Here is a 27,430-nt window from a genome sequence, read left to right on the forward strand (position 1 = left end):
GGTGAAGAAAGCTTCATCACTATTCCTCTCTATCCCAAGCATTCTTGAATTTTTTTTTTAATTGTCCTTTCAAGGTTAGATGTCTGTACATACTTATAATTTATACCTAGAGTGGGTCAAGCTCATTTATTTTTAGGAGGTTATAGAGGACCGAGATATTTGGATGATATTGCCAATTTTAACACTGGAATTGAACATTTCAACACTATTTTTAAAAAAAAAAAAAAAAAATTATCATCGCGGTTACAATATGGTAAATATTTACGTCCTTTAGTTAGTTAATGATTGTGAACAATTTTAAGAAAATCTCTAAATTCAATATACTATTTTATGTAACATTTGATACGTTATGGCGAGTATTAATTATACAAAACTTAGACTTCAAACCAATGTGGTAATATTGAATTCATATAATGGTCCAACTGGTTACCATTTCAGAAATAACAGAAATAATAAGAAAAAAGAATGAAAGGAATTATATGGAAAAAAATAAAAAAAATTAACGTAGGAAAAGAATGAAACATTCCCTATCAAATTTGATGAAGAATATATTTGTTCTATATTTCTTTCCTCAAAGGTATCATGTGTAATAAATATTTTATCTAAATGGTAAAAAAATATAGGAATGAAAAAGAATACCATATTCATTATTATTCCTTTCCTCAATTTTTATGGTCACTAGTTGGACCCAGCATATTAGAGTGTGATAATATTGAATTCATATAAGACTTAAAAGTTAAAACTAAAATCATTTCTTGGTTATCCCTCATGTTGATCGCATGTGACAAAGAAGGCAAAATGAGTTTGTGGGAAACACTTAAAAGAGCTTTCTTCTGGAGTAGCTCATTTATATATAGAATTTCTTTAATGAAACTAACAAAGTATTTGCATTGGTTTCTTGTTAGACAAGGAACAGTCCATACATTATTATAATTTATAAGTTTGTTTAAGTATAGTAGAAAATTTAGAAAAGAGGTTTGCAATGCTTTCCAAAGATATAAGTTTCACCTTATCATTCTCAAAAGAACATATTGAAATGTAATTTTTTAAGAACTTTGGTATGAGGATATCCAAGTCTCGTATGTCACACAAAATTATCAGCAAATCTAAAAACATAAACATGATTGAGATATTCAAAACCCTAAAGGTCATTTTTTTGTTGACCATTCTCCAATCGTTGTTCCTAATTTCATATCCTGAAAATAAAGATTAGGACTGAAATTATGAAGACGATCAAGAACTTTTGTTACTTTTACGACATATAAAAGATTCAAAGTAAGTTCAGGCATGAAGATAGCTTTACAGTTTTCGTTAAACAGATTCAAAATTTTAACTTCTTTAACAGGCACATCATGACCATTTGCAATAATAATATCATTTCCATGTAAAGTTCATATACTGAAATGAGACTTCCATCACTGATCATATAGGATGAAATGCATCAAATTCAAGATCAGACTTCCTTATAACATCATATTTTGTTGTAAATGCAGATATTGCTTTTCTAGCATATATTTCACCCTTGAAAGCTTTAGGTGTGAATAATGAATAGACCAACACTTCTGATTTATGTTTACTCGTAGAGAAAACGGAGAGAAACGGAGAGAGCGAGAACAAGGAAGAACCTAAAAATTATGAATAGACCATTTTTTTTTCAAAAAAACTACAAAACGTAATATAGATTTCGCTGATTTTCTAGAATCTATCATTGATTCAGTCTCTGTAGTCTTAAGTCTCGTCGTATGCGTTATGGAATCACTCATAACTAAAGTCTTTTATGTTGTGGTTCAAAATCACTGAGAAACACTTTCATCCTCATAACAATTTATAATTTCTCTTATAATTTAGGAAATGCTGTCTTTGCAATTATGGTCTGCAGATTGCACCAAAATCTTAAGTAAATCATTTTCAACGTTACTTTCATAATTTAACAAGTTGATGGAAAAAAGTTATTTTTTTTTAATTGCGGATAAAAAGCCAAAGAACCCTATAAAGAAGAAGGATAGAGATAGAATACAAAACCGGTCTGCCAGTGCATAAATAGAAACAAGTTGAAAGAGTTAAATATGTGAAATATTAATAAATATATGATTTGGTTGATTAAACAAAAGCGTTCCAAAAATGATCATTACTTTTAACCCTTCCATAGCTTCAATACTCTGTCTTTACCACCAGAGACTACTTTCTCACCATCTGGACTCCAATCCACAGCAAAAACCTATTTTCAATACAAAAGAAAAAAAGTAGAAAAGGAATGTCGCAGAATCAAGAGACTAAAATTTCTGGTAAGGAAAATGGTAAAGCTTTTAAAGGTGTTGTTGGTTGGTAAGTACCTCATCAGCATGACCAGGGAGATCTTGTTTTAACGATTTCGTCCTTATTTCCCAAATCTGTTTGCAAGTAACAAACTTTCTGATTCAGAATCTGAAAATTATATATATCCAGTAAAGAGTAGCAATGGCATTTCATTGAGCAAGTGTTTTTACCTTGAGAGTAGAGTCTTTACTCCCACTTAAAAGCAATCTACTGTCTGCAGACCAACTGACCTGATAAACAGGACCAACATGGCCCCGGAAAGCTGTAACGAACTGTCCTGTGACACCGTTCCATAACCTAACTGATCTATCAAACGAAGCACTTGCAATCCATTTCCCATCAGGTGAGAAATAGACATGATTTACAAGCTGTTGATTGTGACCAAATATCAAAGGTAAAGAATTAGAAACGGAACTAAATGACTAGGTGGAAAGAAGTGAGATTGTTTAAGTAACTTACCTGTTGATGACCGGTCAAACGCTTTTTAGGTTGCTTGCTAACAGATGGTTCCCAAAGGAACATTGTGAAATCATCAGAACCTGAGACTAATCTTTCAGGGGAATCCCCTTTTGTTTGGTTGTATCTTTCAAGCGCCTATAACAAAAGAAGCCAAGAAAATTTTCCCAAGAGAGGTCAGAATCAAGGTAAAAGGGAAAAACTGATCTCAAGTGTTGAGTGGAGTGAGAAGCTTTACCTTTTTCATTTCTTCATTTGGAGGATATTGTCTTCCAGTGTGGTCAAAAGCTCCTGTTCGAAGAACATATTCTGTGCTCAATGCAAGGGAGTTAACCCAATGTCCATGCCCCTAAGGTAACAGAGTAAAATTGAGGTGGTTAAAGGTGATACTAGCCTCGGTTAATCTGAACAAGATACGGGTCAAAAGGTGCAGAGCATGATACAAACACATAAGCCATTAATAACACTATCGGACTTGAATCACATTGGCACTGTCTCTAGAGATAGTAGCCAGAAGAGGAATGCATCTGATGCTAATCCAGAGGAAAAAAGTCAGATATACGTAAAAGTTTACCTTCAATTCACGAATGAGCTTCCCCTGAGTAGTCTCCCACATCTTTATCGTACAATCTTGGGAACTGCCAAACAAAAACATAGAATTATGTACTTAAATAAGTGATCATGGAGCTTAAACATGGAGGCAAGTAGTACAGAGTAATTATCTAGATAAAGAGACTGCAAACTAAGTTTCTTTCATTATCAGAACTGAGATTCACCAAACACCAACACCTAAATCATCTAAGCTAATTAACTATGAAACACATTGAAATATCTTTCAATACACATAATAGACATACCCTGTATATATAATTCCGTCTCCGCCCCATTTGACACAAGTCACAGCAAGTGTGTGTCCACTAAGACAAATCAAAGACTTTTTCAGTGTAACATCCCAAATCCTTGCATCCCCATCTTTGCTAGAAGTTACAAATCGACGGCATGGAGAACTAAGGTGGACTGGTTCCCACGAGATACCAGTAATCCATTTCTTGTGACCCTAATAAAAATGTAAAGATCAACGGGTAATCAGTAAGAAACCAAAACATTATGGACATTTCACAAGATAAACCAAATATCAAGTAAAAAGAATAAGACTTTACTGTAAGTGGATTGCCGTCTAGTTCTCCTTTCTTTGGATTCCAACAACAGATTTCACCGGATTTACTACCACTCACTAGATGCTTACCATCCGGTGACCAAGCAATCGAGAGAACCCAATTCCTGTGTCCTGGAAAGATTAGAGGCTAGACCATCAGGATGAGCTATTTTTAGGCCTCTATGCAAAAGTAAAGAACGTGGTTTTTGGAACCTTTGCAAGTAAACAATGGAGTTTCAGTGTTGAGATCCCAAAGCCGGACAGTAGTATCACCAGAACCACTTGCTAACTGCTTGCCATCAGGACTAAACGAGACACAAAGAACAGCTTCCGCGTGACCTATGATTTTAAAACCAAACCAAGTAAGCAAACTTGGCTCATTGATAGCTTCTTAACTAGAGCAATTTTCAAATACAGAACATAGTACTCTCATGACATACCAGCGATTGTTTGTGAGCAACGGTTAACAGGACGAATTCGGAAAACAGCTTGTTGTTGATAAACTATCTTCAAAACGTTCTCCACAGACACTGAAACGCACAAATTTTGCAGTCACATTTTATTAGATTTCCTCAAAGAGCAATGACACACCAGTTATGAGTGTTTTTACCTTTGTTTTTCTCCAAGTAAGTTCCCACAGGTACAAGAAGCTCTTCGTCTGATACATAGAAACTGTAAGGTAACATCTCCTCCTGAAAAATTCCAACAAATACCCAAATTCAAATTCGATGCAATCATTTCTAGTAATTAACAGAAAATTCGACAATCAGAGAGTAAATAAACATTTGAAGCAGAGGCGTCAAAGGAAGTTTTTGCAAATCCTAAAAATCACTTCTTTAAATGAAGTTAGGCAGAGAGAAGAATTGTTACATTGTTGAGGAATTTATTGACGAGCTGAGTAAGCTGCAAAGGACCAGCACTCTGAGGAATATACATAGCAGAACCTAAATGAGTTCCTTCTGGGTCTGTTAACAGACACATCACCGTGTTCCCCATCCCTGCCTCCATGTTCATCACGACGACGAAGGAGCTTAGCGAGAAAACTCTGACTTCGTAAAGAGGGAAGAGGGAGACAAATAAGGTGTGATTTTTCCTTTAGGGTTTTGGGCTAAAAAAATCACACAAAAAAAAACAAATAATAGAAAAAAAGATAAAAATTTAAACCGCCGTCTGTGGGGATCGAACCCACGGCCACGGGATTAAAAGTCACGCGCTCTACCACTGAGCTAAGACGGCATTTGATTACGCTAAGAGATATGTTTAATATAACATTTAAGATTGAGTTTACCGTAATATGCTAAAAGTAATTATTTATTTATTTTTTTCTTACATAAAAACCTTAAAAAGTTTATTCAAAACCAAAAATTTAATGGTTAAATTCGAGATTTGGATATAATTGGTCCATTTAACACGAGAAAGTATGCAATACATTTTTCATTTGTAACAATTCTAAATGCCCAAATAAAAAGATCTGGACTTTGGTGATACGATCCTGAAAGGGATCTAGAGAAGGAGATGAGAGATCAGAAGAAAAGAGACGAGAGAAAGAGAAATAGAAATTTAAAAGAGATTCAAAGCATTGTTCTTCCATAAGTGTTTGATTCCTCATACTATATATAAGATAGTAGTAGTGCATCGACCCTTCTCTCTAGGCAGAACATAACAGTTTGACCCCATGGGTTAGAGCCAGGATTCACTACTTAACAACGACTAAGATAAGTCTCGTGAACGAGTTGCGCAGTTAAGAGATCTACAGTTCCCGAACCAACAGACTTAAAAACCGTTATTTCCGTTGAACTCTTCCTCCCTGTCTTCTCTCCATTTATCAACTCAACCAAATTCCCACGAATCTCTTCTCTCTTGATCACTCCTCTCTCAAACGCTCCCACGAGCTCTCCAGCTTCTTCCATCGCAGTATCGTTATCCACAAACACACTCCCTCTCTGTATCGCTGCATCGTCGCATTCCTTCATCTCATGGCTAAACGATCCAACAAGGTCAAGATGAGCTCCAGATTTCAAGAACTCACCTTTCACCAACGGGACAGTCGAGTTTGTTGCACAGCTTATGATATCTCCGAGAGGAATGATCTCATCTAGCAAATCGTGGCTCTCGAACGAGATCTCGCTGTGTTGAGGATCCTTTGAGAGAGTTTCAGCTAAAATCTGAGCCTTTTGGGGAGTTCTGTTCCATATGATCACTCTTCTCAAGCTTGGTTTCGCAGCTAGATGAGATTTGATTAAGTGTGGCGCGAGAGCACCGGAACCAACCATGATCAGCACCTGACTATCGTCTCTAGCTAGGATTTTGGAGCCTAAGCCTGAAACAGAGGAAGTACGGTAAAGGGTTAAAACGGTACCGTCCATTGAAGCTAGGGTTTGGCCTGTGGTGGAGCTGAAGAGTGTGTAGGATCCGTGGATTCCAGGTAAGTTCTGGGAGGAGTTATGAGGGAAATAGGTCACGAGCTTGACGCCCATGTAAGGGAGAGAAGGGGAAGATGACCAAGAAGGCATGAGGAGGAGAGAGGAAGGTGGTGAAACCGCGTAGTTTTGGCGGACCGGGCTTGTGATTGTTGAGGAATGTGTTGGAAGATTGGTCTGAAAGTGATTGATCAAGGTTTCATGAGAGAGGATCGAAGGAAACGACTCAGCCGGTATGAAAACTGGGATTGTAGCCATTGATTTTTCTGAGAGATCTGTTGATGCAAGGATTGGGAGGATCCGATGGTAGTTTTTAAGGTGAGAAAAAGGAAGAAGACGAACCCAGTTTGGTATTCTTGACTTTAGTTGGGTCACAAATGTCTAAATCAAAGGGTATTTTGGGGAAGGACTTAAAGATGAGATTTCTTTGAGGGATTCTTCTGCAGCTATCCACCAGTCATCATCTTCCTCGTAATTCTCCTGTGTGTCCAAAAAAGCTTATTCTTTTAATAAAGTCGAGAAATTAGACAGATGTTAAGTCAAGTCAAGAACATATTAACTTTAAAGCTGTTTGGTTTCTTGTATGAAAAACTCTAAAGTAAACTAACCAAGATATGAGGTTCCAGTATCTTGGGTTTGCTTTCAAGATCATCTGCGACTTTAGCCGCTTCAAGCCACCATGAGCCTCTGCTAGAAACACTATCTGGTTCGCATTCGTTATCAGTGTAGCATTCTCCTTCTGGATTAAGGTTATCACATAAATTATGTGCCTCTCCTTGATGGTAGACTACATCTTCAGGCAGGTAACTATCTGGAACTGGACGTATCGGAGATCGATAATCTGCAGACAAAATACAAGCTTACTGAATTTCTTAGAGCAAGGGAAAAGAAACAAGATTCTGCTTTCATGTTTTTTCTCACTAAGACAACGATTAAGAAATAGTATACACACCTCGACAATCAGGATCGTAGCATTTCTGATAATAGATCCCCCTTATGATGTCAACAATGTACATCACTGTACCAACAAAGTTTGTTTCAACTAATGTTACTATGTTCTTTGATAGCTGAGAATACAGAGAATGCTATGATTCATAATATCATAAAGGAATTAATAATACCATGATTGCTTTTATGTTCCCTGCCAATTCGTTCGCAGTATCTATTTCTTGACATGCTGTACACAATCAGGCTATCTTCTGAAAACCAGTACCAGCACCTTATCTTACCTAAAATATCACAGCACATTTTACTAAGAAGATTAGCATTGCCATCTCTCCAGAACACAAAACGTTGCACAGAGATAAATTGTGCAACCTGAGACATTTCCGGTGGAAGCAATGGATTCTATGAATTGGTCCACGAGCGGGAACGGGGACTTTCCCCCAAAGTACGATGTTGACATGTCACTTGTGCAAGCATCCAGTTGGAATCTGTGAGCTCTCTGGTCTCTTACAATACTGTTATTGTTCACCTGTCATCGCCAAAAAGTTCAGTTTAAAGGCATAATCATTCGTGGAAGAGAGATGCAATTGGAAGCTAAAAGCACAAGTGCGAGGCGAAACTGATGAAAATTACCTCTGTGTCAAAGCAAAGTGTCTTCATACAGTCTGATTCCATCTTGCAAACCAGAAGCTTCTCACAATCTGATGCCACGTTGCAGATTAAGGATGTCATGAATACATCTTCTTCACCCTGTTTGTTTACCAATGGTCTTGTTAGGCACCGAAATTACTATGAACTGTTCTAAAACAAAACAAGAAGTCGACGCTGAGACAGAAACATGGAAAAGGAGCTGAGAAACAGTGCAGAAAGAGACTAAAGGTGGACGTACCATATCCTTGCATTTGAATCGTCCTGTAGGTAGAAGAACCGACGTCTTTCCAGCTTTTGATGATAGTGCAAGACGGAAGCAACGGTTTCGAGAGTAGACAGCAGTATCCACAAAGAGTAGGGATGCCGAATCATTAGCCTCTTTATGAACAAACAACTTGCCCAACCTTTCATCTTTTTCTTTCGCACTTACTATCCGTGAGCATAGCTGAAGAAATATCAAGATGAAAATGAGCCATGCCCAACTTGCAACTTTGGAAAGCAAATATTCAGGTTAAAAAAATAAAATACCGATTGAAGCATACCTCTCCTACAAAAGCACCAACGTGTGAGTTGTCCTTAAAGGCAACCTTTGGAATTATGACAATTACATGGCGAGAGAATTTTTCTGCGTACGGATTTATAAGGAATTCTTCAGTCAAGAGAACCAACCTTCTTATACAGAAATATCTAAGAGAAACGACTTTACAATATCTGGCTTTCTAACGATCGCTCAGAAAAGAAAACTGAAGCAAAGAGGACAACTCGTAACAAACTAGCAGCTCGGAGAGCATGATCTATTACTGTACCTTTAGTTGAGGAATCAAGCTCTATAATCCAATCGTCTTGTCCTTCAATAGCATATTTCTCATGCAATGCTTCTAGAATGACTGATATCAAAATATCAACCATTTCATCAACATTTCTCCCTTCATTTTCTTTCTGACTAAACTCCAAATCGAAGTACATATGGCATGGCAATCCCTGAGAAGCCGTCGCAATCAAACGCAGTCAATCACAACTCAGACATGCGTAGTTCTTGCAAAATTTGAAGATCTACTCTTCTGAGAGCTATGCAGAACAGACTAAAATAGTTAACGACAGCATCACAGGGAATGAGATTTAGATACCTCTTGAATCACTTCATAATGGTGTCGGTGCCTTGGATCCATAGATTTGTATCTAAGGTAGAAGAATAAAGCACTTGAGAGAAGTTTCAAGTTTGACACTAAAGGTATGTTAACTAAGGTAAAAGAAAAGTAACCTCTTCCAGAATTCTTCATATGTTGAAACCAGAAACCTTCTTTGGCCACTAAAATGATCTTGGTAACTAAAAACCCGCACATTCTCATGCCTCTTCTCAAACTTAATTGCTTCATCTTGCCGAGGAAATGTAGCCCAAACTCCTTTCCTAAGCAAAGTGGAGACCAGTTAAACCGTTTGAACAAAACAGAAGATCTTACAAGTAGAAATAAAAAGCCAGCTCCAGCTTATTCATAGATACCTGGAGATTGCTTTCCTTTCTTCACTGAGATCAATACGTATCTCACGCAAGAGCCTTAACAAACTCAATGGTCTTTTTGGAGGAACGCCATTTGGAGAACCGTAGAATACAATGGGTGAAAACTGCCTCCCAACACTCTTTTTAACATTCCTTGAACCAGACTTAGAGATATGACATCAAGAAGACAAAATTCAGAATCCACTCCACAACAATTTTAAAACACGACAAGTTAAACACTATGGTTCATAATACATACAATGGAGTCTACTAGACTGAGACTTCCATCAATCTGATTTCTTTGTCCCTTTCCAGACAAAGAACTTGGCTGCTGCAAGTTCTTACAGGTCGCAGGAGAGGAATTCTCTGGGTTCAACGTTCTTTTGCTCCGTTTCCTTTCTCTCACAGCAGAGGCTGAGAAAAAAAATCGCACACATTCGTTGGTTTATACTAGAACAAAGATCTCAAGCTTTTCGTAACATTTCGTAGTATAAGATATGAGATTCAATTTGACAATTGCATTAACCAGGCTTTTCAATTCAGCTTGGATCAAAAATCACAGAGAAGAGAGAAAGAAGCTCACCAGGCGGAGAGATTCCACACTTGAAGCACTGGAACAATCGATCTACGTCATCCATGGTGTTCGCGCTAAGTTTCTTCGACATTTTTCTCCTCATTCCTTTTCTTCTCTTCTCACAGATTCGCAATTCGAAGCGGGATTTTTTTTGTTTTCCCCCTATTTCCTTTCTTCACCCAAAAAAAAAAAAAACTGATCCACGTGTCGATTACCTATTGGGAAATATTTTTACAGTCGAAAACTACCTCCCGTTTGAGGATTACAGATAAACACACTGTGCCGTCCTTCGGACGAGCCATTTTGATTTTGGAGAACATAAACGGTGACGTTGCTGGCTCAGAAAGGAGGAAGAAGCTTTGAAAGATTTCTCTGGGCCATTTTTTCGTTATTCATAAATTTTGCATCACATCTAATTTGGTTTTCTTCGATTAAGGCACAAATTAAATTGTGATGCAAAATTTAGGAGTATCAATGTATTGTCCACCTTTTCTACAATCACCGATGATTATTACTTGGTTATTACTTTTAATTTTGTATGATTTAAGGTTCAGTCTTCTGTCAAATTTCTTGATTGAGTCTTTTGTTTATCTGGATTCTTTTTTCGTTGTGAGAATTAAGGGTTGATGGACACGTTGCTGATTTCCAACACAATAGATTATTTGTTAGTGGGAAGTGATTCAGTTCATATAGAGGATTTGTTAGCAGAAAACCTAAAGAAGATAGTGATGTTCTTCCCATATTATTATCTTGATTAATAGTTAGCTAAGTTGAATAAAGCAGCATGTGTGTCTTCCATTTATTATTGGTGGAGTAGGCCGATTTAAAAAAATTAGCTTCTCTTAATTTTGTTCTTCTGAAGTATTTTATAGCTTCATTAGGCTATGTTTTTTGGAGGTCATTTCTTATGTTATACCTGACCCTTACAGATATATTATTATGTAGTAGTCGTCGCTTGAATTGTTTCTTTGTTTCTTTAGTGAATCAGTCACTATCTTGTTTGTACCTTCAAGGTTTTAATACTTCTCCACTTGCTCCTTTGGAACCTACTCTGTTGTATTGGTGTTTCAGAAACTTAAATACATTTTCCTGACGTTAATGGTTTGTTGCAAAGGAACATAAGCACATTTGACGTTATTTGGTCTCATCGACCATGGTGAACAGTTTCACACACTTTGAGTTCGACAATGCGAGTGGTTGCAGTTTATAAGAGTTGCACTACACAATTGATTTTGAAAGTGAGTATAACATGCTCTTTTTGTGTGAAACCGTCTTAAACTCTTAGCAAACTGTGTACTTGCTGTCTTGGCCAAGATCTCTTCATATGACTTTCTGATATCTCTGTCTGAAATCAGGTCACTGGAGCATGACAAATTGACTATGTAATAGCTGATTACAGAATGTGATTACTTCTTTAATATTATAAAAAGATTTGGATGGTGGTTCTTGGATTATGTTCTCCTCGTGTAGCAGTTGGTATTACTATGTCATCCTCGGCTACTATTTAAGTTCCTATGATGTAAAAACTCATTTCTCTCTCAGTCTCAACATTCGTAGTCTTTACTTTCTAAAATACTCTCAAGAAATGGCAGCAAATGATGTCCCTTGCTGTGAAACTATGTTCTGGGTGTACCTAATTGCATGTTTTGCTCTAGTTGCTTTCGCAGGTTTAATGTCAGGACTGACTCTTGGCCTCATGTCCCTTAGTCTCGTCGAGCTCGAGGTCATCATCAAGGCTGGTGGACCCAACGAGCGCAAAAACGCTGGTCAGTGTCACCAAAACTCATTCACCTACTCATACTTCATTACTTCATATTCAAACTAACACCATTTTCAAAAATTTGTAACAAAATGGCCAGAAAAGATCCTGCCACTCGTTAAAAACCAGCATCTTCTCCTGTGTACACTTCTTATAGGCAATGCTTTGGCAATGGAGGTATAAGGATTATGCATATATGTTTGGATACAACTAAATTGTGTTGTGCACACTTTAGCTTTTTCAGTCTTTACTGACTCTGTTTCTAATGCTAATATTCAATAGGCTCTACCAGTCTTTGTTGATTCACTGCTTCCAGCTTGGGGTTCTGTTCTGATATCCGTGACTCTCATACTTGCATTTGGCGAGGTGAACAGAGTTTGAATTAGTTATCTGTGCTGATCTGATTTTTAAGGTTGCCTAAAATCCTACTGTTCTGTTTCTATTGTCGTAGATTTTACCTCAAGCTGTATGTTCTCGATACGGGCTGAGCATCGGAGCAAAGCTATCGCTTTTGGTTAGATTTATTGTCATAGTCTTCTTTCCACTAGCTTATCCAATCAGCAAGGTAATTCAATATTACAATCAGATGTTATTATAATGAAGCAGAAAACTGTTTCAAGTTGTAAAAATACTTGCAAATTTTTCTTATTTCAATGCTTCAGCTACTCGATTTGTTGCTTGGAAGAAGACATTCTACACTTTTAAGGCGAGCAGAGCTCAAGTCATTTGTGTATATGCACGGAAACGAGGTTCGTTTCAAAAGCTTGAGATGCTTTTATTGTTTTGTCAATATGTAAGCTGAATCCATGTCTTTTTTTTCTTCTTCTTTCTCTGTGTCCATTTTCTGATAATTAGGCAGGAAAAGGCGGGGAGCTGACTCACGATGAAACAACAATCATATCAGGAGCTCTGGACATGTCTCATAAGAGTGCCAAAGACGCAATGACACCAGTCTCTGAGATATTTTCACTCGATATAAACTCTAGGCTCGACGAGTATGTTCTTCTCTTGGAATCCATTTTCATTCTGCTTTTTGACAAAATATATATTCAGTTAGTTATCTCCTCTTCTTTTTGCTTCACAGAAAGACAATGGGATTAATAGCAAGTGAAGGCCATAGTCGAATCCCTATTTACTCCGTAAATCCAACTGTTATCATCGGATATATTCTAGTAAGCAACAAATCTATTACACAGTAATCCTGAGAAACACTACTTTGGGCTTCTGACATGAGTTTTGAATAGGTCAAGAACTTGATCAAAGTTCGTCCTGAAGATGAGACACCAATCATAGATCTCCCCATCAGAAGAATGCCCAGGTACATACATACATACATACATATATATGGACTGTAAACAAACTCATTAAACTGCTTTTGAAGCTGGACTGATCTAAAAAGCTTATTGTTTATGCAAGCAGGGTCAATTTGAATTTGCCTCTCTACGACATCCTCAACATCTTCCAAACAGGTCGAAGCCACATGGCTGCTGTCGTTGGGACCAAGAACTATACCAATACCAATACTCCTGTCCATGACAAGAGCATCAATGGTTAAGAGACTTGAATATATGAGAAGGCATATCAAGTTGAGACGAGAAAGTTTATGTCTTTTGTTTTTTCTTTTCAGGAACGGCTAAGAAAGACGTTTTGAGCATTCCTGTGATGGACTCGAGTGAAACATATCGCCAAAGTCCAATCCAATACATTGATAGTATTGATGATGAAGATAAAGAGGTCATTGGGATTATAACTCTGGAAGATGTTATGGAGGAACTAATACAGGTAATCTATAGTATTATATTATCAAATGTTAGTTTACTAAATATTATATTTGTGAATGATTTTTGAACTAATCATTTTATGAACCTTAAAGGAAGAAATATTCGATGAGACAGACCGTTATGTGGAAATTCATAAGAGGTATATGATTCGTTATTTATCAGTCATAAAGTAGATTGCAATTTACAGTAGTTTTTCACCGTACTCAGAATCTTTTTCTTCCCTCTACAGATTAACAATAAACATGCCAATATCTGGAAATTCGAGGCCACAATCGCCGGAAACTGCTACGGAGCTGGCATCTCCTATCTCGCTGTATCGTTCAAGTCCACTATCACCGAGCATCATGATCTCTACGCTGCTCCGGTCACCGATAAATTCACCTTACCGTCAGTCTCCATTTCTCCGGCCAACACTTTACGCTTCGCCACCGGCACAACCTCCCTCCGTGCTCTCTCCGGACAGTAACGACCGTTATTACTATTTGTCTCCTAGTGGGGTACGTAACTTGGCCTTCAAGAAATTGTTTTGCAACATCTTTCTTGATCTGGAAGCTAATGTTTCCCCTTTGCATTTTGTTTGCTTTGGTCCCTTGCAGGTGTTGAGGAAATCGTATGTGAAGCTACCAAGATCAAATGGTTCATAATAATGGATGATGAATCTGATAAAAATTGGATTCAAGTGAACCAAATAATAATAATAATAATAAGTGTTGGAGACTTTTTCTTCTCGATCACTTTCAAGATTCAATTGACTTACGTCATAAAGTGAAAGGCGAAAAAAACATTCAAAGCTATATCTTCTCTTATGTGAACATGATTAATAGTTTTTTCAAGAACTTTAAAGGTTAAAGAAAGTGCTAAGAGGGATGAATTTTTCCTCCTTCAAATCAAGTTTCTAGCTCTGTTATTTTAATTGTTTTATTGAAAATAGGACTGGATATACAACCCAAATCTAACTAAACCGAATTGAAACGTGTTTGTTTACCTGTGGCTTTATTATCTTAAAAAACTGATCATTTTGCTCCTGATGTTGATAACATAATATTAAGGTGAATTACACTGTCTCAACAAATTAAGCTATACTTTTCACTACAAACTTCATGATACCTAAAACGAAAACAAAATGACTAAGCAAATACTTAAAATGCAACTTAAGACTCTATAATGTCTTTTTAAGTTAAATGAGACACTTATGTGAAATTATGTCACAAAAATATGCAAAACATGAATGTGACTAAGGTAAAATGAATGGTAAAATTATGTGATATTAGAGATACCACAATCATATCCTTGATAACCACCACATGTCCATCTCTACACCAAGATGTGGCGCCACATTAACCCAAACCAAATAAAACCACAACTCAGGGTTATAAAAGTGCAAAAATAGATCAAATGTAATTTTTTGTGTGTAATTGAATTAGTATACAAACAACATACGAACTTTCTAAACTACAAATGTTAAAAAAATTACTCAATCACAAAAAAAAACTCCAAACACAAAAAATCCACAAATCAAACCAACATATAAGGGAATAAAAGTCTCAATACTATGTTCCATTCTACACAAATAGAAATCTATACTTTGAAAATTTTCTCCAAACATCGCAACATATAAGCTAAAAAAGTGTAACTGTAAGATGCTGATGTGTTATTCTACTCGATGGATGTGTTATCGCATCCCTTGCATCAACTTACAACATCAATTTCATTACTTTTTTTGTTAACAAAATTAAAAATTGTAAGGAAACAAAAAACAATTGAGTTACTAGCTAAACTAACATTTATATACTGAAATCAACAAGATGACCTCTTTAGATTGGTTTAAATAGGAATTGAGTCAATTGCCTTTTGAACTAAAGTGAATTTCTCACAACCTTTGCTTTGGAATCTTGACATATGATCATAATTGGGAGGATGAAAAGAGAAAATGGTGGGAATGGTGGTCAGTGTTGTACATGGATTCATATAAGCTTAAGAAAAATATTTTTTAAAATGTGGCCCTTGTATATATATATATGTGTCTTTTTTTATATAAATTTTTTAAAATAATATATAATTTCGTCTTGAAACATACAATACATCAATAATGAAACCGTTTTTTTATAATGAAAATTTATAGTATATGAATGTTAAAGCAAAATTTTAACCTTTTTTTTGCTTAAAAATTCCTCAACAAACTCCCATAATCAAGTTAGTTTTAACCATCTCTATATAAATATAATAATCACACCATTCAATATCTCTTATGAACATAATTTTTTAAGATGTGATGTACTTTTCAAACAAAAAAAGTCCCAGCACATAATATTAAACTACATATATATATATATGTTTATATAAGCTTAACTTTACACAAAATGTGACCCTCTTGCATTTTTTTCATTTTATTGTGGGCATTATTTCCAAGCTTTCAAGCACGATACTGATGGTGTTGATTGTGTCCATGGAAATTTTGCATCGTTGAAGCGGTGATGGTTAAAAGGGAATGGAAGAAGAGAATGATGGACATGGTTTAAATTTGGAGATGATCAAGAAGAACAATGTTTTGTGAAGTGTGAAGAAACGATAAATAGTAGTAGGAAATGTGTGGCGAGAAATAAATATCTCAAAGATAAAAACAAAACCATAGTTTCTTTTTTTTTGTCGGCAAACAAAACCATAGTTTATACATGGAGATATAAGGTCAATAATAAAATATACAAGGAACTAAACACATTAGAAAAAAAAAAGAAAAAACAAATGATGAGAGCTCTCTTGTGCTCACACCACACACTACCATTATCATCTCACTCAAGAACAACTCTCAAAACCAAACTTCAAAATCCAAAAACCCTAAACCTCAACAACTCCAAAGCAAGATGGGATTCAAGGCTCCAAGCGGGACCCAAGGGGTTTCAATCTTCTAGAAGCTCTGAAAAACCCGGCCGGTCAGACCCGGACCCGGAAGATGACCCGCCGATACCTCAAGAAGTGTTCGACAGGATGATGGGGAGGATTGTGGTATCTGTGGGGACACCATTGGGCTTGGGAGTGGCAATCTTGAAATTACTTGAAGTTTTGAAGGATAGAAACGTCTGGGACGTGCCATTGTGGGTTCCATTCTTGACCACGCTCGTGACCTTTGGTGCGTCGGCTCTTGGGATCGCTTACGGGAGCTTGTCCACAAACCTGGATCCGACCAAGACTAACTCTGTTTTTGGACTCGAAGAGGCAAAGGAGAATTGGGTAGAGATGTGGAAAGAAGAGAAGTAATGTTGTTAATGTGTTTTGCCTCTTGGAACTTGTTGTGGGTACATAAATTAATCTTCAGTCCTCTGTTTTGGTATGTAGTTTCTGTTTGCTTTTTTTTTGTGTAACCAAGAATCGAATACTTACGTGTTTATTTTTTATATGAAGAGGAACAAGAAATATAATGATTAATGAGTAACGAGGATGGTAAACATTATTTTGATAGCCATAACCGGAAGGGTCCAAAATAGGAACGCTCAATCCGAAAGTCTTCATTGGCTTACGAGGATCTTTCGTTTCTTGACCGGTGTATCTTCTTGAGAAATTTCGTTAAGAAAATTGCATTTTTTTTTTTTGTTTTGTTTTGTTAAAGAAGTCTTTCGATCTTGACTCTTTCTGAATCTCACTTATCAATTATCTATTTCGCTAATTGTTCAAAGTTAATTTTGTTTGTACAATCGAATGTATTAATCTTACGTGGACGATCTAGATGTTCATAAAGAAATAGAAAAAAGGACATAATTATGTGTGTGTATATATATATATATATATATATCGAATTTGTACCTAAATTAAACGGTTCAACTAATCCTTCCCAACATATTGACTTAATAATATAGTTAAAGAAAAAAATTAAGAACATATATTTAGCATAAGATAAAAGTCTACGTGAATCAGTGAATGATACCACGAGAAAAGAGACCAACTATTTCTAGATGATTAGAAGTAGAAGGTTCACAAAGCGTATTTAAGCTATGTTTCAAAAATATTCGACAATGTCTACTTCAAAGTCAACACTATACGAAAATGAAACGGCTTGGTATTTGCCTGGAAATTAGGAAGTCGAAAACGTAACTTCGGGTTCACAAAAATTCAGACTTGGAGACTTAATGCTAATTAGTCGCTGCATACTTATCTACTTGTCCATATTAGTTGATTCAATTCTAATCTCGCTTTCTTGGTCCAAATCCTTGCCTTGTTGGTTGGGCTTGAATCTCCACCAAAAGAAATAATACAATGCTTCATATAATTCTAAAATGCCTGATTTAGTTTTTAGAAAAACAACTTTAATTTTTAGTAAATTTAATCTTTTTTTTTGGATATTAGTTGTAATTTCTGTTAAGAGTCGCTACTGCTTATAAAAAGGAGACAACTTCAACAAAACTCATTAGCAACACACGACAACTTGAAGAAAAAATGCAGGTTCGATTATTTATCTTCTCTTAATATGTTTTTCTCAGTTGGAAGCTTGTAATATATGTAAATTAACATTACATGAAACGTCATTATGCTATCCTAATTGACTCTTGATTATGTTTAATATTTTCATGACAGAAAGCTGTACTGAAATTGGATGTTAATTGTGAAAGAACCAAGAAAAAAGCTATGAGGACTGTCTGTTGTCTCTCAGGTACACGAATACTTAACAATGATTAATTTATAATTTATCTTTACTTTAAGCCTCAAAAATTCTCTCAAAGAATTGGTTGAGTCATAATTATTTTATCTTATTTCTATATAAGGAGTTGAATCGATAGACGTGAAGGACGGTAAACTAACGGTGATAGGAGAAATTGATGCCTATATGATTGTGAAGAAATTGAAGAAGATATGTTATACCGAGATTATTACGGTTGGACCGGCTAAAGAACCGGAGAAGAAGCCTGAGACAAAACCGGAACCAAAACCACCAGTGATTTGGCCGTATATCCCACCCCCATGTCCTCCACCTTACTATCATTACTACGGATGTGGCGATGAAAATCCCAATGCTTGTGTCATCTCTTGAAAAAAGGAAAAACAATTTTGGACCAGGTTAGCTAATTCTATTGTAAGAGTCATTAGCTTCGTAGTAATCATTTGTTTTGATATGTTATTGTTGTAAGAGTCATAAGCTTCTCCCTCGGTTAAGAACTTTGCTTGAGTATAACAATAAAATATTAATATTTTGATATAATCTAATTATATAATTAAATTTTAGTTTTTAAACACAAAAAATAAACTATTAGAAAAGAGACAAGTGACACAAAGAGTTTTTATGGTTCTCATTTGAGAATCAATTCTTACTTACTTTTTTTTATTTCATTATTTTAAAATTGAGAACTCTATTAAAACACTACTGATGTGTGCTATAATACCCCAAATTTTTAAGAGAATTCTTACAACGATGTTAGAAAGAGAACAATTGTGTATTAGAAAGCATATTTTCAATTAAAAACTTTTTTATCAAAAAAAAAAGCTGTGAAGTTTCCGTTCTAACTAAAAAATTCAACCAATAATCAGAAAGACAGCAAAATATAAATGATCAAAAAGTATATTTTAGATTTGAATTAAAGATTAAAAATATTAATTTAAATGAAACATTTTTTTCTAGTTAAAACATTACTTATTATAAAATATAAAAAATACATAAATACGACGCAAAGTGCCACTACCAAATCAAGGATCAAAGCAAAAATTAGACATAGTTAGAAGAAAACTGAGAGACACAATGGGAGCAGAAGGGAGGTACAAATGAACCATTGAATAAACTCGAACAATGAAGAAGCATTCCTAACAAAAATACATAGGAGGCAATTTTATACAACCTTAGAGCATTACGAAGAGATAATCTATTTTTAAGGTATAAGAAATCTCAAATTTGAAGTTTATGAGTGCTGCTCTCCAAATGTAAACTTTATATGACATCTCTAAAAATTATATTTCACACTGTAGTCCCATCATAAAATTTTTATAAGTAATTATAAAACAATTTTTAAAAATATCACAAGCAAGATTAATTATTACTAAAGCATTAGTATAATATATATATATAATAAAAACACACTAACTAACTTATAAATTACAAATTAAATATCAAATTACTTAATAAAACTATTACTGTAATGTTCTATATATGATCAGTCAAAGCATTTTAAGGTGATAAAGAAACTTTTTATTTTAGGATGCTTATTTAATTTATATGTACAATAAAATTTATAAGGATATATATAAAGTATTTATGAGATATAAATTTGAGGAGTTAAAATGATAAGCAAAAAAGTTAAGAAGATTAATTTTGAAATAACTTAAAAAGACTGAAATGCAAATAAAAAAAAACATAAAACTACAAATATGGTTTTAAATCTCAACTAAGCGACATAAATTATTATTTAATCAGATACATTACTAAGGGGACTTCCGCGTTATTGGCCGATTTTAATTTTCTAAAAATATTTATAACTATATCAAATTAATCAGCAATATAATTACGTACTGAACTTTCTGTGTGGAGGAGGAGACTAAAATCAATTTACTTTAATATTTTCCCTATCGTTCATTACTTAAATTATGAAAAAATGTCATGGGACTTTTTTAAAATGCATAGGGCAACTTTATAACATTTCTATATGCTTAATTTTTTGAGTCTACATTCTGTGAGAGTCTTGATTCCAAGCAAGACTAGCAAACTATTACAAGCAAGGGAGTTTCCTCAATTGAATGACAAGAAATCGATTTCAACACAGCCAAGTAAACACATCAATTTATGTAGTAATGACTAGGTCGGAACCAAAGATTTGACACACTTAGTTAAATAGTCTAACATATTAGGATTGCTATCGACGAGCTTACCTACGGTTTCGGGTACTTACATATGTTTTCTTATGATTAAAAAAGCAATCGAAGGACAAAAAAACACCTCTTTAACCGGGGGGGGGGGGGGAAATTAAAATCCAACATCTTAAAAAATTTTTTTTTAAAAAAAAGAACCGTTGTGACTTCAATCTCAGTTTTTGATTTCGATTTCAGTTTTCGTTTTGATGAGATATATAGATCTAGAGATATACAAGTTTTACAAGAGCATAATCTGGCTAGAGAACTTGCTTGACAAGTTCTTACGTGACCGAATAGGTCAACGGGTCAACGTTGTCCGGGTCGTACACGCGGCCCATGAGTAGTGACACTTCTTGGTTTCGTCGTTGCTCGTATCGTACCATTGAATTTTAAATTTCAAACAAATCCTGAAATAATAAAGAATTAATAGAAATTGACCCACTTACTCCTTTTTTTGGTCGTTAGCAAATCTTTTATTATTTAAAAAAATAGAAAAGCTTTTGTGGGTCATCATATATTAAATTCCTCGTAAGTTCCTATGGAATTTCTATATAATAGAGAATCTAAGGACTTGCAATTGTCATCAAGAAGCTTCAGCATCACAAATCATATCTCCTCTCATTCTCCCTCTTTAAAATATATATCAGAAATTTCTCAAGCTTTCTATAGTTTTCTTCAGCCATGACTGCACAGGTACGTTCTTTCTTTCATATTTTCTATCTTGAAATAATTATATTTTATTTACTGCTGGTTGATTAGTCGCTATATATAGAAACTTATCAGTCATAATTATGTTTTAAATCTTTTCCTTTATAAGATATGCAATTAGCAAGTACTGATCTTGGGTTTCAAATGACAGAAATCTGTGTTGCAATTGAGTGTTCACGAGGAAAGAATCAGGAGGAAAGCGTGGAAGACCGTTTCTCGGTTTTCAGGTATCTTTATAAATTTCAAAAAAAAAATACTACTACATGATCATTACTTTTAATAAGTTAGGCAAATTAACATTTTCTTTTATGATTTTGTCAAATATTTTAGGGGTTACTTCGATAGCAATGGATGACAAAACCGGGAAAATGACAGTAGTTGGAGAAGTTGATGTACCGGTTATCGTGACGAAGCTAAGGAAGATATGTAATACAGAGATTGTTTCGGTAGAAGTTGTTAAACCACCTGAGAAGAAGCCAGAACCAGCGAAACCGGCTCCACCTAAACCGGCTGAGATTGTTGCCTATCCGGCGGTTCCGATGATCAACCCGTACCAACACTATTATTCCAACCCAAGTTCTTACTATCAACCAAACTTTAATTCTAGAGTTGTGGTGGAGGAGCCAAATACTTGTGTGATTATGTGATTTTCTTGATTTATTTCAGATAATATTTAGTTATGTAACACTTAATTTTAATAGAAGAGTGCATTTTATTTTTGGGGTGGTACTGTAATACATACAATTCTCGAATGAGTTTATTTGGAAATATATCCAATTTCTGTATGATCTTAATACGCTTTGTTAACTTTTTTCTTTTAATCATCTAGTTATAATTAGTCTTTTTTCTCGCGGTTTCATTCACGTAGACTTTTCTCTTATACTAATTACTAAATATATATTCAATACTTTGTCTTTAGCTAGTAGTAAAATTAATATGTTTCGACGGATTGGTTAAATCGGTTCATAATTATATACTATATCGTTTTTTCAATTCCTTTCTGGATCGCCCACGTAGTAATACAGTCGACTGTAAGAAAATAAAAAGAATTTTGAAAAACTAGCGAATTAGATAATTAAGATTGAGGAAAAGTCCAGATCAAGAGTCTTCTTTAACAAATAAACAAATAAAAGAAAATTCATTTGGGGGATCCACATGTCGGATGAAGCTTCGAGGATATTTCGTTACTTGACCCGGTGATGGCAGGATATTCAAGTCTTCTTGAGAAATTTTGTGAAACTAAATAGTCTAAAATAGTAAAATATCATTTTGTTTTTTTCTTAAAATAAACCATTTCGCAAAAGGGTTGAAAACTAATATTTCATTTTTAAGAAATATTTTTACGGTTACTAAGGTAGTAAGGTACCTAAAGGCAGTTTTCAGAAAATTATTTGAAAAAAATTAATAGTTCATTTTTATAACTAACTAGTAGACTTGTAACCGCGCATACGCACAGGTTTTGTTTCACATAATATTTTTAAAATATGTCTGTGTTGATATATATATATATATAATTAATTATAAGAATATGGTAATTTGTTTGATTGTTTAGTATTAGGTTTTTGAAAAATAAATTCTTTGTAAAATAAATAATTTTTTTAAGAATTGGAAGTATGGTAATTAGGAAAATTATTCTACTATTCTAGAAATCATAAATATGATATGAGTAAAAAAGACATAGATAAAAGTCATATTTTTCTGTTTAAATTGCTTGAAAACATATAATTACTTCTGATTTTTAATGTTTTCAAATTTATGACGTGTACAATTGCCTTGATTCTGCAAGAACCACCCCATAATTTATTTTTCACATTAAAATGCAGCTATAATAATATTATATTTGACCCGTAAAAATCGTCAAATCTTTGAATGAAGATAACGCTACATTTTTATATTTTTTCATATAACAAGCTCTGAAAAAAGTGTTTATGATGATGATAAGCTGGAAGAAAAATATCGAGTTAGTATAGAAAAATGTTAAAAAATTTTAGATGAATACCAAAAAGTTAGAAATGTAAAAAGTTAGAAATGTTGTTTATTTATTTTGTTAGGAATGTGAAAAGCTTAATATTAATGTAACTTAATAGCTATAAATATTAATACATATGAAATAAACATTAAATAGAATAGTTAAGTTAGAAGTAGTGGTATTAATTAGTTTTAAATTTTTATTTAAAATTTATGATTTATTAATTAGATAAAAAGACATGTGTCTTCCATTTAGATGCTGATGTGGCAGCAGGATGGAGAGAGTTCACCTAAAATCATATATATGATTACTTATAATCGTCCATTAAAATGTTTAAATGAAACATTTTCTATCGCCTATTGTTATGGGATTTTCACCCTTTTTCAGGTTGTGCTTTCTATTAATCTTATAAGATGAACTCGTTGAAAGTAATATGAGACCTTTTAGACAAAGAAAAAAAGGAATATGAGACCTTGATAAATCAGTTTGTGGTGTATATTCTAGAAGAGAAATGTTACCATCTCATAATCTCAGTGTCACTTTCATTAATAATAACCACGACTACTACATTTTCAACTTGGACTAATTATGTTTGTCTAATTGCCTTGCCTTCCAAGTGGCTGGAGAGTGGATGTTTGTTTTTTTTTTTTTTTGAACAACTAGAGTGAATGTTTGTTATTATATAGAAATCATACTTTTCTAAAATAGAGAATCAATCAGCCAAATAAGATTTGCGAAGATTAAATGTGTTATTATGAGATCATGGAGACTTGTATTATATATTGGGAGAGCTAATAATAAAATAAGCCAAATTTATCGTTATATTTCCTTCTGAATTTTTTTATATAATTCACATGATGATACAAAGATCCGAGTTCTCGCCTCTAACTCTCGGTGCTCGGGGAAGGACAGGTATTGGTGGATGAGGCTGACATATTGGCAGACGATGCTGATGTAAAGGCGGACAACGAAGCTGAAGAATAGGCATACATTCCATTTAACTGGATGGCGATTTTGCTTCGGTTCTGTATTAGGCCCGACCGCGATGATTTCAACATGTTTACATACTTTCCTCAGTTTTTTTGTCATTTCAAAATTGTTGAATGCTCTTGTCACCTTCAGTTTCCCTTCTTCTTTCACGTCCAGTGAAGTAACTCCTAGCAAAAAATAAAAACATTGCTTCAGTTTCCCTTCTTCTTTTAATGTTTGTTATAGCCTAAAAAAAATTTCCTTTAGTATGACGATTGATTTGTGTTGGTGTACCTGAAAATTCACAGACAACTTTCATAGCATTCTTTCGTCATGAACTCCCAACTGGAATACTACTTTCTGCACATTAACATGTAAATAAAAGTGATGCAGCACACATTCATCTTTCGTTTAGGATTTGGTTTTAAGTTGATTTCCTTTACTTTTAGGATTTCCTTTTCTCTAATTATGCAGTTTTCCTTTTCCAGTTTGCTTTACGTTTAACGACTTCTATTTAAAGGGTTGATGTCTCAGCTTGTGAGAATACATCTCATTATTATTAATTATCAAAGAAGCTTTTGCTCTCTTCTCTTGCTTTCGGCTAGAACAGAAGTTCTCAACGAATTCAAGACGCGTGTTTCGTTTGGGAATTCTTAGACTAAACAATCGAATCCGTCTTCATATCGGTTACCCTATCAGTTGGTATCAGAGCCAGGTTCTTTAGTTTCTCAATTAAAGCACGATCCACAGTTTCTCTTTTGCTATGGCACCCAGAAAACCTACCCTCGAAGAACAGCATGATGAACTCCAACGCACCTTGGAGGCGTTCACGGCCGGTTTGCACGATGCTTTGTTGCACGCAGTGGAGGAAGCTATGACACGGGTACTGCAGAATCAGCAGGGTCAGCGTCATGGTGCCCAAAATCCGCAACAGCAAAACAGAGTACAGGAAGATGACGATGATGGGCTTGCAGAAAATTTGTTTGCAGTCCTTGTTCATGACAACTACCGCCGTGAAGAAGGAGATAACCGCCACGAACCCCACAACCATCAGCGCAACCTCGTCCGTCGTGATGCTGATCGTGCAAATCCACCTGCACGCTGGGAATCGGGTTTTAAACTCGATATTCCTGAGTTTGCGGGTTCCCTTAACCCAGAAGATTTCCTCGATTGGCTAAGCTCTGTTGAAGAGATTTTGGAGTTCAAAAACGTTCCTGATGAGATGCGTGTCCCCTTGGTAGCCACTCGTTTTAAACAGCGAGCGATGGCATGGTGGCAACAGCTAAAGGAATCACGTCGTCACTCCGGAAAATCGTGAATTGATTCTTGGGAACAACTCAAGAAACACATGCGACAAGCTTTTCTTCCGTATAATTATGAGCGCACTCTCTACAATAAATTGCAAAATCTGCGACAAGCAAACCGATCAGTGGACGACTACGCTACAGACTTCTTTTCCATGGTATCTCGTATCACATTGATGGAAACAGAGGAACAATTAGTCTCTCGTTTCATTGGTGGACTGCGAGCACAGTTGCAGAACGCGTTACAACAGTTCAACCCTGCTACTGTGTCTGAAGCTCATCAGCGCGCTATAGCTATGGAAATACAGTTTCGTTCCTCTTGGGCTTCTACGGGGTCGCGTTCTCGCATTCCTCCTCAACACCAGAATGATTCCAGTACTGTTGCAGCTACAGAACAACACTCTGGAAGTGGGAATTAGCTCCGACCAGCTCCTGTGCAGGACTCCATTGCGACATCACGTCCACCACGAACAAACGCTCTCCGTTGTTTTGCTTGTGGTGAATCAGGACATCGTCAAACGGCTTGTCCTAAGCAGGATCGTCGTGGACTTGTCGTGCAGAAACCCGATTTTGATGATGAACCTCGTTTTGATGATTATGCTTCTGACCATGGTAACGATGACGATTTCATTCCAGGTGATGTTGGTCCAAATTTGGTTCTCCGCAGCAACTGTCTTCTTCCTAGAGCTCCACAAGAGTCTTGGCTGCGCACAAACCTGTTCCGTTCATCTTGCACCATTAATGGCAAAGTTTGCAAGCTCATCGTTGATTCTGGAAGCTGTGCAAACGTCATATCTCAGGAAGCAGTTCGGAAGCTCGGTATCAAGGCTGATGCTCATCCACACCCTTACAAACTAGCGTGGTTAAACAATGGTATCGAGATTAGTGTATCGAAGCAGGCCCTCATCGCATTCTCTATTGGCTCTTACAAAGATTCAGTTTGTTGCGATGTCGTTCCAATGGATGCCTGCCACCTCTTATTAAGTCGCCCTTGGCAATATGATAAAGATACAACTCACAAAGGCCGCAACAACACTTATAGCTTTCAGTTTGAGGGTCCGAAAGTCACATTGTTTCCGTCTAGTGAAACATTCGAACCTAAAGGGTTGACGCAAAAACCTGAAGCTACAGGCGCTGCCCCTTCCGCGAAACCACTTTTGACGCTTCCCAAAGCAGAATTTGAGGCTCAGCTGGCTGATTCAGGTGAGGTTTGGGCCTTGGTTCATACTCCGGTCTACACATCACTTGTTTCTGATGCGCCTGCGGCATTCTCTCCGCTTCTTACCGAGTTTCAAGATGTTTTTCCTTCTGCACTACCTAACACCTTACCACCGCTTCGCGATATCCAACACCAGATCGATTTTGTCCCTAATGCCTTGCTTCCCAAAAGACCACATTACCATATGATTCCGCAAAAGCACGATAAATTACGTCGTCAGGTGGAAGAGCTCCTAGCTAAAGGACATGTTCGTGAGAGTCTCAGTCCCACCGCCATACCTGCTTTAGTTATTCCAAAGAAAGACAGTTCATGGCGCATGTGTGTAGATAGTCGTGCTATCAATAAGATTACAGTTTGTTATCGTTTTCCCATCCCTCGTCTTGATGACCTTCTAGACCAGATTGGGCGTGCATCAATCTTTACCAAGCTTGATTTGAAGAGTGGGTATCATCAGATACGTATCCGTCCAGGAGATGAATGGAAAACCGCGTTCAAGACGCGTGAGGGTTTATTTGAGTGGACAGTGATGCCGTTTGGTCTCTCTAATGCGCCTAGTACGTTTATGAGGGTCATGAACCAAGCATTACGTCCTTTCATCGGTAAATTCGTTGTTGTCTATTTTGACGACATTTTAATCTTTAGCACCGATTTGGAGAGTCATATACAGCATCTCACCGAAGTCCTTCGCGTTCTTCGACGTGAACAACTATATGCGGCTCGTCAAAAATGTGTCTTTGGATCGGCTCAGGTCCTCTTTTTGGGGTATCTAGTTTCAAGTAAGGGTTTAGAGGTCGATCTTAGTAAAGTCGAAGCTATCAAATCATGGCCTACTCCAAAATCTATTAGTGACGTTCGCAGTTTCCATGGTTTAGCATCGTTT

The 27,430-nt window shown here is 35.7% G+C and overlaps 7 protein-coding genes and 1 non-coding gene across 13 annotated transcripts; 4 read left to right on the forward strand and 4 right to left on the reverse strand.

The window, feature by feature from the left end:
• Positions 1-1,974: 1,974 nt before the first annotated feature.
• On the reverse strand, positions 1,975-5,014 carry LOC18016434 (notchless protein homolog). The gene is made up of 12 exons (XM_006401716.2): positions 4,799-5,014; positions 4,539-4,620; positions 4,369-4,458; positions 4,142-4,267; positions 3,933-4,060; positions 3,630-3,829; positions 3,347-3,410; positions 3,011-3,121; positions 2,776-2,910; positions 2,487-2,684; positions 2,334-2,390; positions 1,975-2,218 (listed from the first exon to the last, which is right to left on the reverse strand). The coding sequence occupies exons 1-12, from the start codon at positions 4,940-4,942 to the stop codon at positions 2,135-2,137; spliced, it is 1,419 nt and encodes a 472-aa protein (XP_006401779.1). The 5' UTR covers positions 4,943-5,014; the 3' UTR covers positions 1,975-2,134.
• A 78-nt stretch (positions 5,015-5,092) lies between these two features.
• On the reverse strand, positions 5,093-5,164 carry TRNAK-UUU. Its single transcript has one exon. It is a non-coding gene; the product is annotated as a tRNA-Lys (tRNA).
• A 331-nt stretch (positions 5,165-5,495) lies between these two features.
• LOC18016435 (protein SAR DEFICIENT 4) lies at positions 5,496-6,674 on the reverse strand. The gene has a single exon (XM_006401717.2). It carries the CDS (start codon positions 6,604-6,606, stop codon positions 5,629-5,631), a length of 978 nt encoding a protein of 325 aa, XP_006401780.1. The 5' UTR covers positions 6,607-6,674; the 3' UTR covers positions 5,496-5,628.
• A 22-nt stretch (positions 6,675-6,696) lies between these two features.
• LOC18016861 (DNA-directed primase/polymerase protein) lies at positions 6,697-10,133 on the reverse strand. Its single transcript, XM_006401718.2, has 14 exons — positions 10,026-10,133; positions 9,702-9,856; positions 9,446-9,606; positions 9,206-9,352; positions 9,072-9,123; positions 8,751-8,925; positions 8,487-8,569; positions 8,183-8,389; positions 7,927-8,043; positions 7,666-7,822; positions 7,470-7,577; positions 7,301-7,366; positions 6,957-7,189; positions 6,697-6,828 (listed from the first exon to the last, which is right to left on the reverse strand). Exons 1-14 carry the CDS (start codon positions 10,117-10,119, stop codon positions 6,730-6,732), a joined length of 1,854 nt encoding a protein of 617 aa, XP_006401781.2. The 5' UTR covers positions 10,120-10,133; the 3' UTR covers positions 6,697-6,729.
• Positions 10,134-10,375: 242 nt separating this feature from the next.
• Positions 10,376-14,341, forward strand: LOC18016862 (DUF21 domain-containing protein At5g52790). 4 transcript variants are annotated; one of them, XM_024156877.1, is made up of 15 exons: positions 10,376-11,254; positions 11,372-11,535; positions 11,672-11,782; positions 11,876-11,952; positions 12,058-12,141; positions 12,227-12,340; positions 12,438-12,524; positions 12,631-12,770; positions 12,860-12,947; positions 13,020-13,093; positions 13,195-13,325; positions 13,403-13,557; positions 13,649-13,695; positions 13,786-14,053; positions 14,153-14,341. In XM_024156877.1, the coding sequence occupies exons 3-15, from the start codon at positions 11,689-11,691 to the stop codon at positions 14,198-14,200; spliced, it is 1,407 nt and encodes a 468-aa protein (XP_024012645.1). In that variant the 5' UTR covers positions 10,376-11,254; positions 11,372-11,535; positions 11,672-11,688; the 3' UTR covers positions 14,201-14,341. The 4 variants fall into 4 exon arrangements, with proteins under 4 accessions (XP_024012645.1, XP_024012646.1, XP_024012644.1 ...); XM_024156878.1 differs by having other exon boundaries at positions 11,684-11,782; XM_024156876.1 differs by having other exon boundaries at positions 11,372-11,782.
• A 1,848-nt stretch (positions 14,342-16,189) lies between these two features.
• LOC18016863 (uncharacterized protein PAM68-like) lies at positions 16,190-17,028 on the forward strand. 2 transcript variants are annotated; one of them, XR_002899708.1, is made up of 2 exons: positions 16,190-16,881; positions 16,956-17,028. XR_002899708.1 is itself a non-coding variant. In XM_024156935.1 (1 exon), exon 1 carries the CDS (start codon positions 16,299-16,301, stop codon positions 16,809-16,811), a length of 513 nt encoding a protein of 170 aa, XP_024012703.1. In that variant the 5' UTR covers positions 16,190-16,298; the 3' UTR covers positions 16,812-17,004. The 2 variants fall into 2 exon arrangements, 1 of the variants encoding a protein (XP_024012703.1); XM_024156935.1 differs by having other exon boundaries at positions 16,190-17,004.
• An 842-nt stretch (positions 17,029-17,870) lies between these two features.
• On the forward strand, positions 17,871-21,874 carry LOC18016864 (heavy metal-associated isoprenylated plant protein 12). Of its 2 annotated transcripts, XM_006401721.2 has the most exons (5): positions 17,871-17,990; positions 18,123-18,198; positions 18,311-18,602; positions 21,241-21,316; positions 21,420-21,874. In XM_006401721.2, exons 1-3 carry the CDS (start codon positions 17,985-17,987, stop codon positions 18,574-18,576), a joined length of 348 nt encoding a protein of 115 aa, XP_006401784.1. In that variant the 5' UTR covers positions 17,871-17,984; the 3' UTR covers positions 18,577-18,602; positions 21,241-21,316; positions 21,420-21,874. The 2 variants fall into 2 exon arrangements, with proteins under 2 accessions (XP_006401784.1, XP_024011527.1); XM_024155759.1 differs by having other exon boundaries at positions 18,311-21,316; positions 21,420-21,808.
• Positions 20,608-21,880, forward strand: LOC18016865 (heavy metal-associated isoprenylated plant protein 13). Its single transcript, XM_006401723.2, has 3 exons — positions 20,608-21,074; positions 21,241-21,316; positions 21,420-21,880. Exons 1-3 carry the CDS (start codon positions 21,063-21,065, stop codon positions 21,734-21,736), a joined length of 405 nt encoding a protein of 134 aa, XP_006401786.1. The 5' UTR covers positions 20,608-21,062; the 3' UTR covers positions 21,737-21,880.
• Positions 21,881-27,430: the final 5,550 nt, after the last annotated feature.

This window comes from Eutrema salsugineum, unplaced genomic scaffold (assembly GCF_000478725.1).
Source record: "Eutrema salsugineum unplaced genomic scaffold, Eutsalg1_0 scaffold_2, whole genome shotgun sequence".
NCBI lineage: Eukaryota > Viridiplantae > Streptophyta > Magnoliopsida > Brassicales > Brassicaceae > Eutrema > Eutrema salsugineum.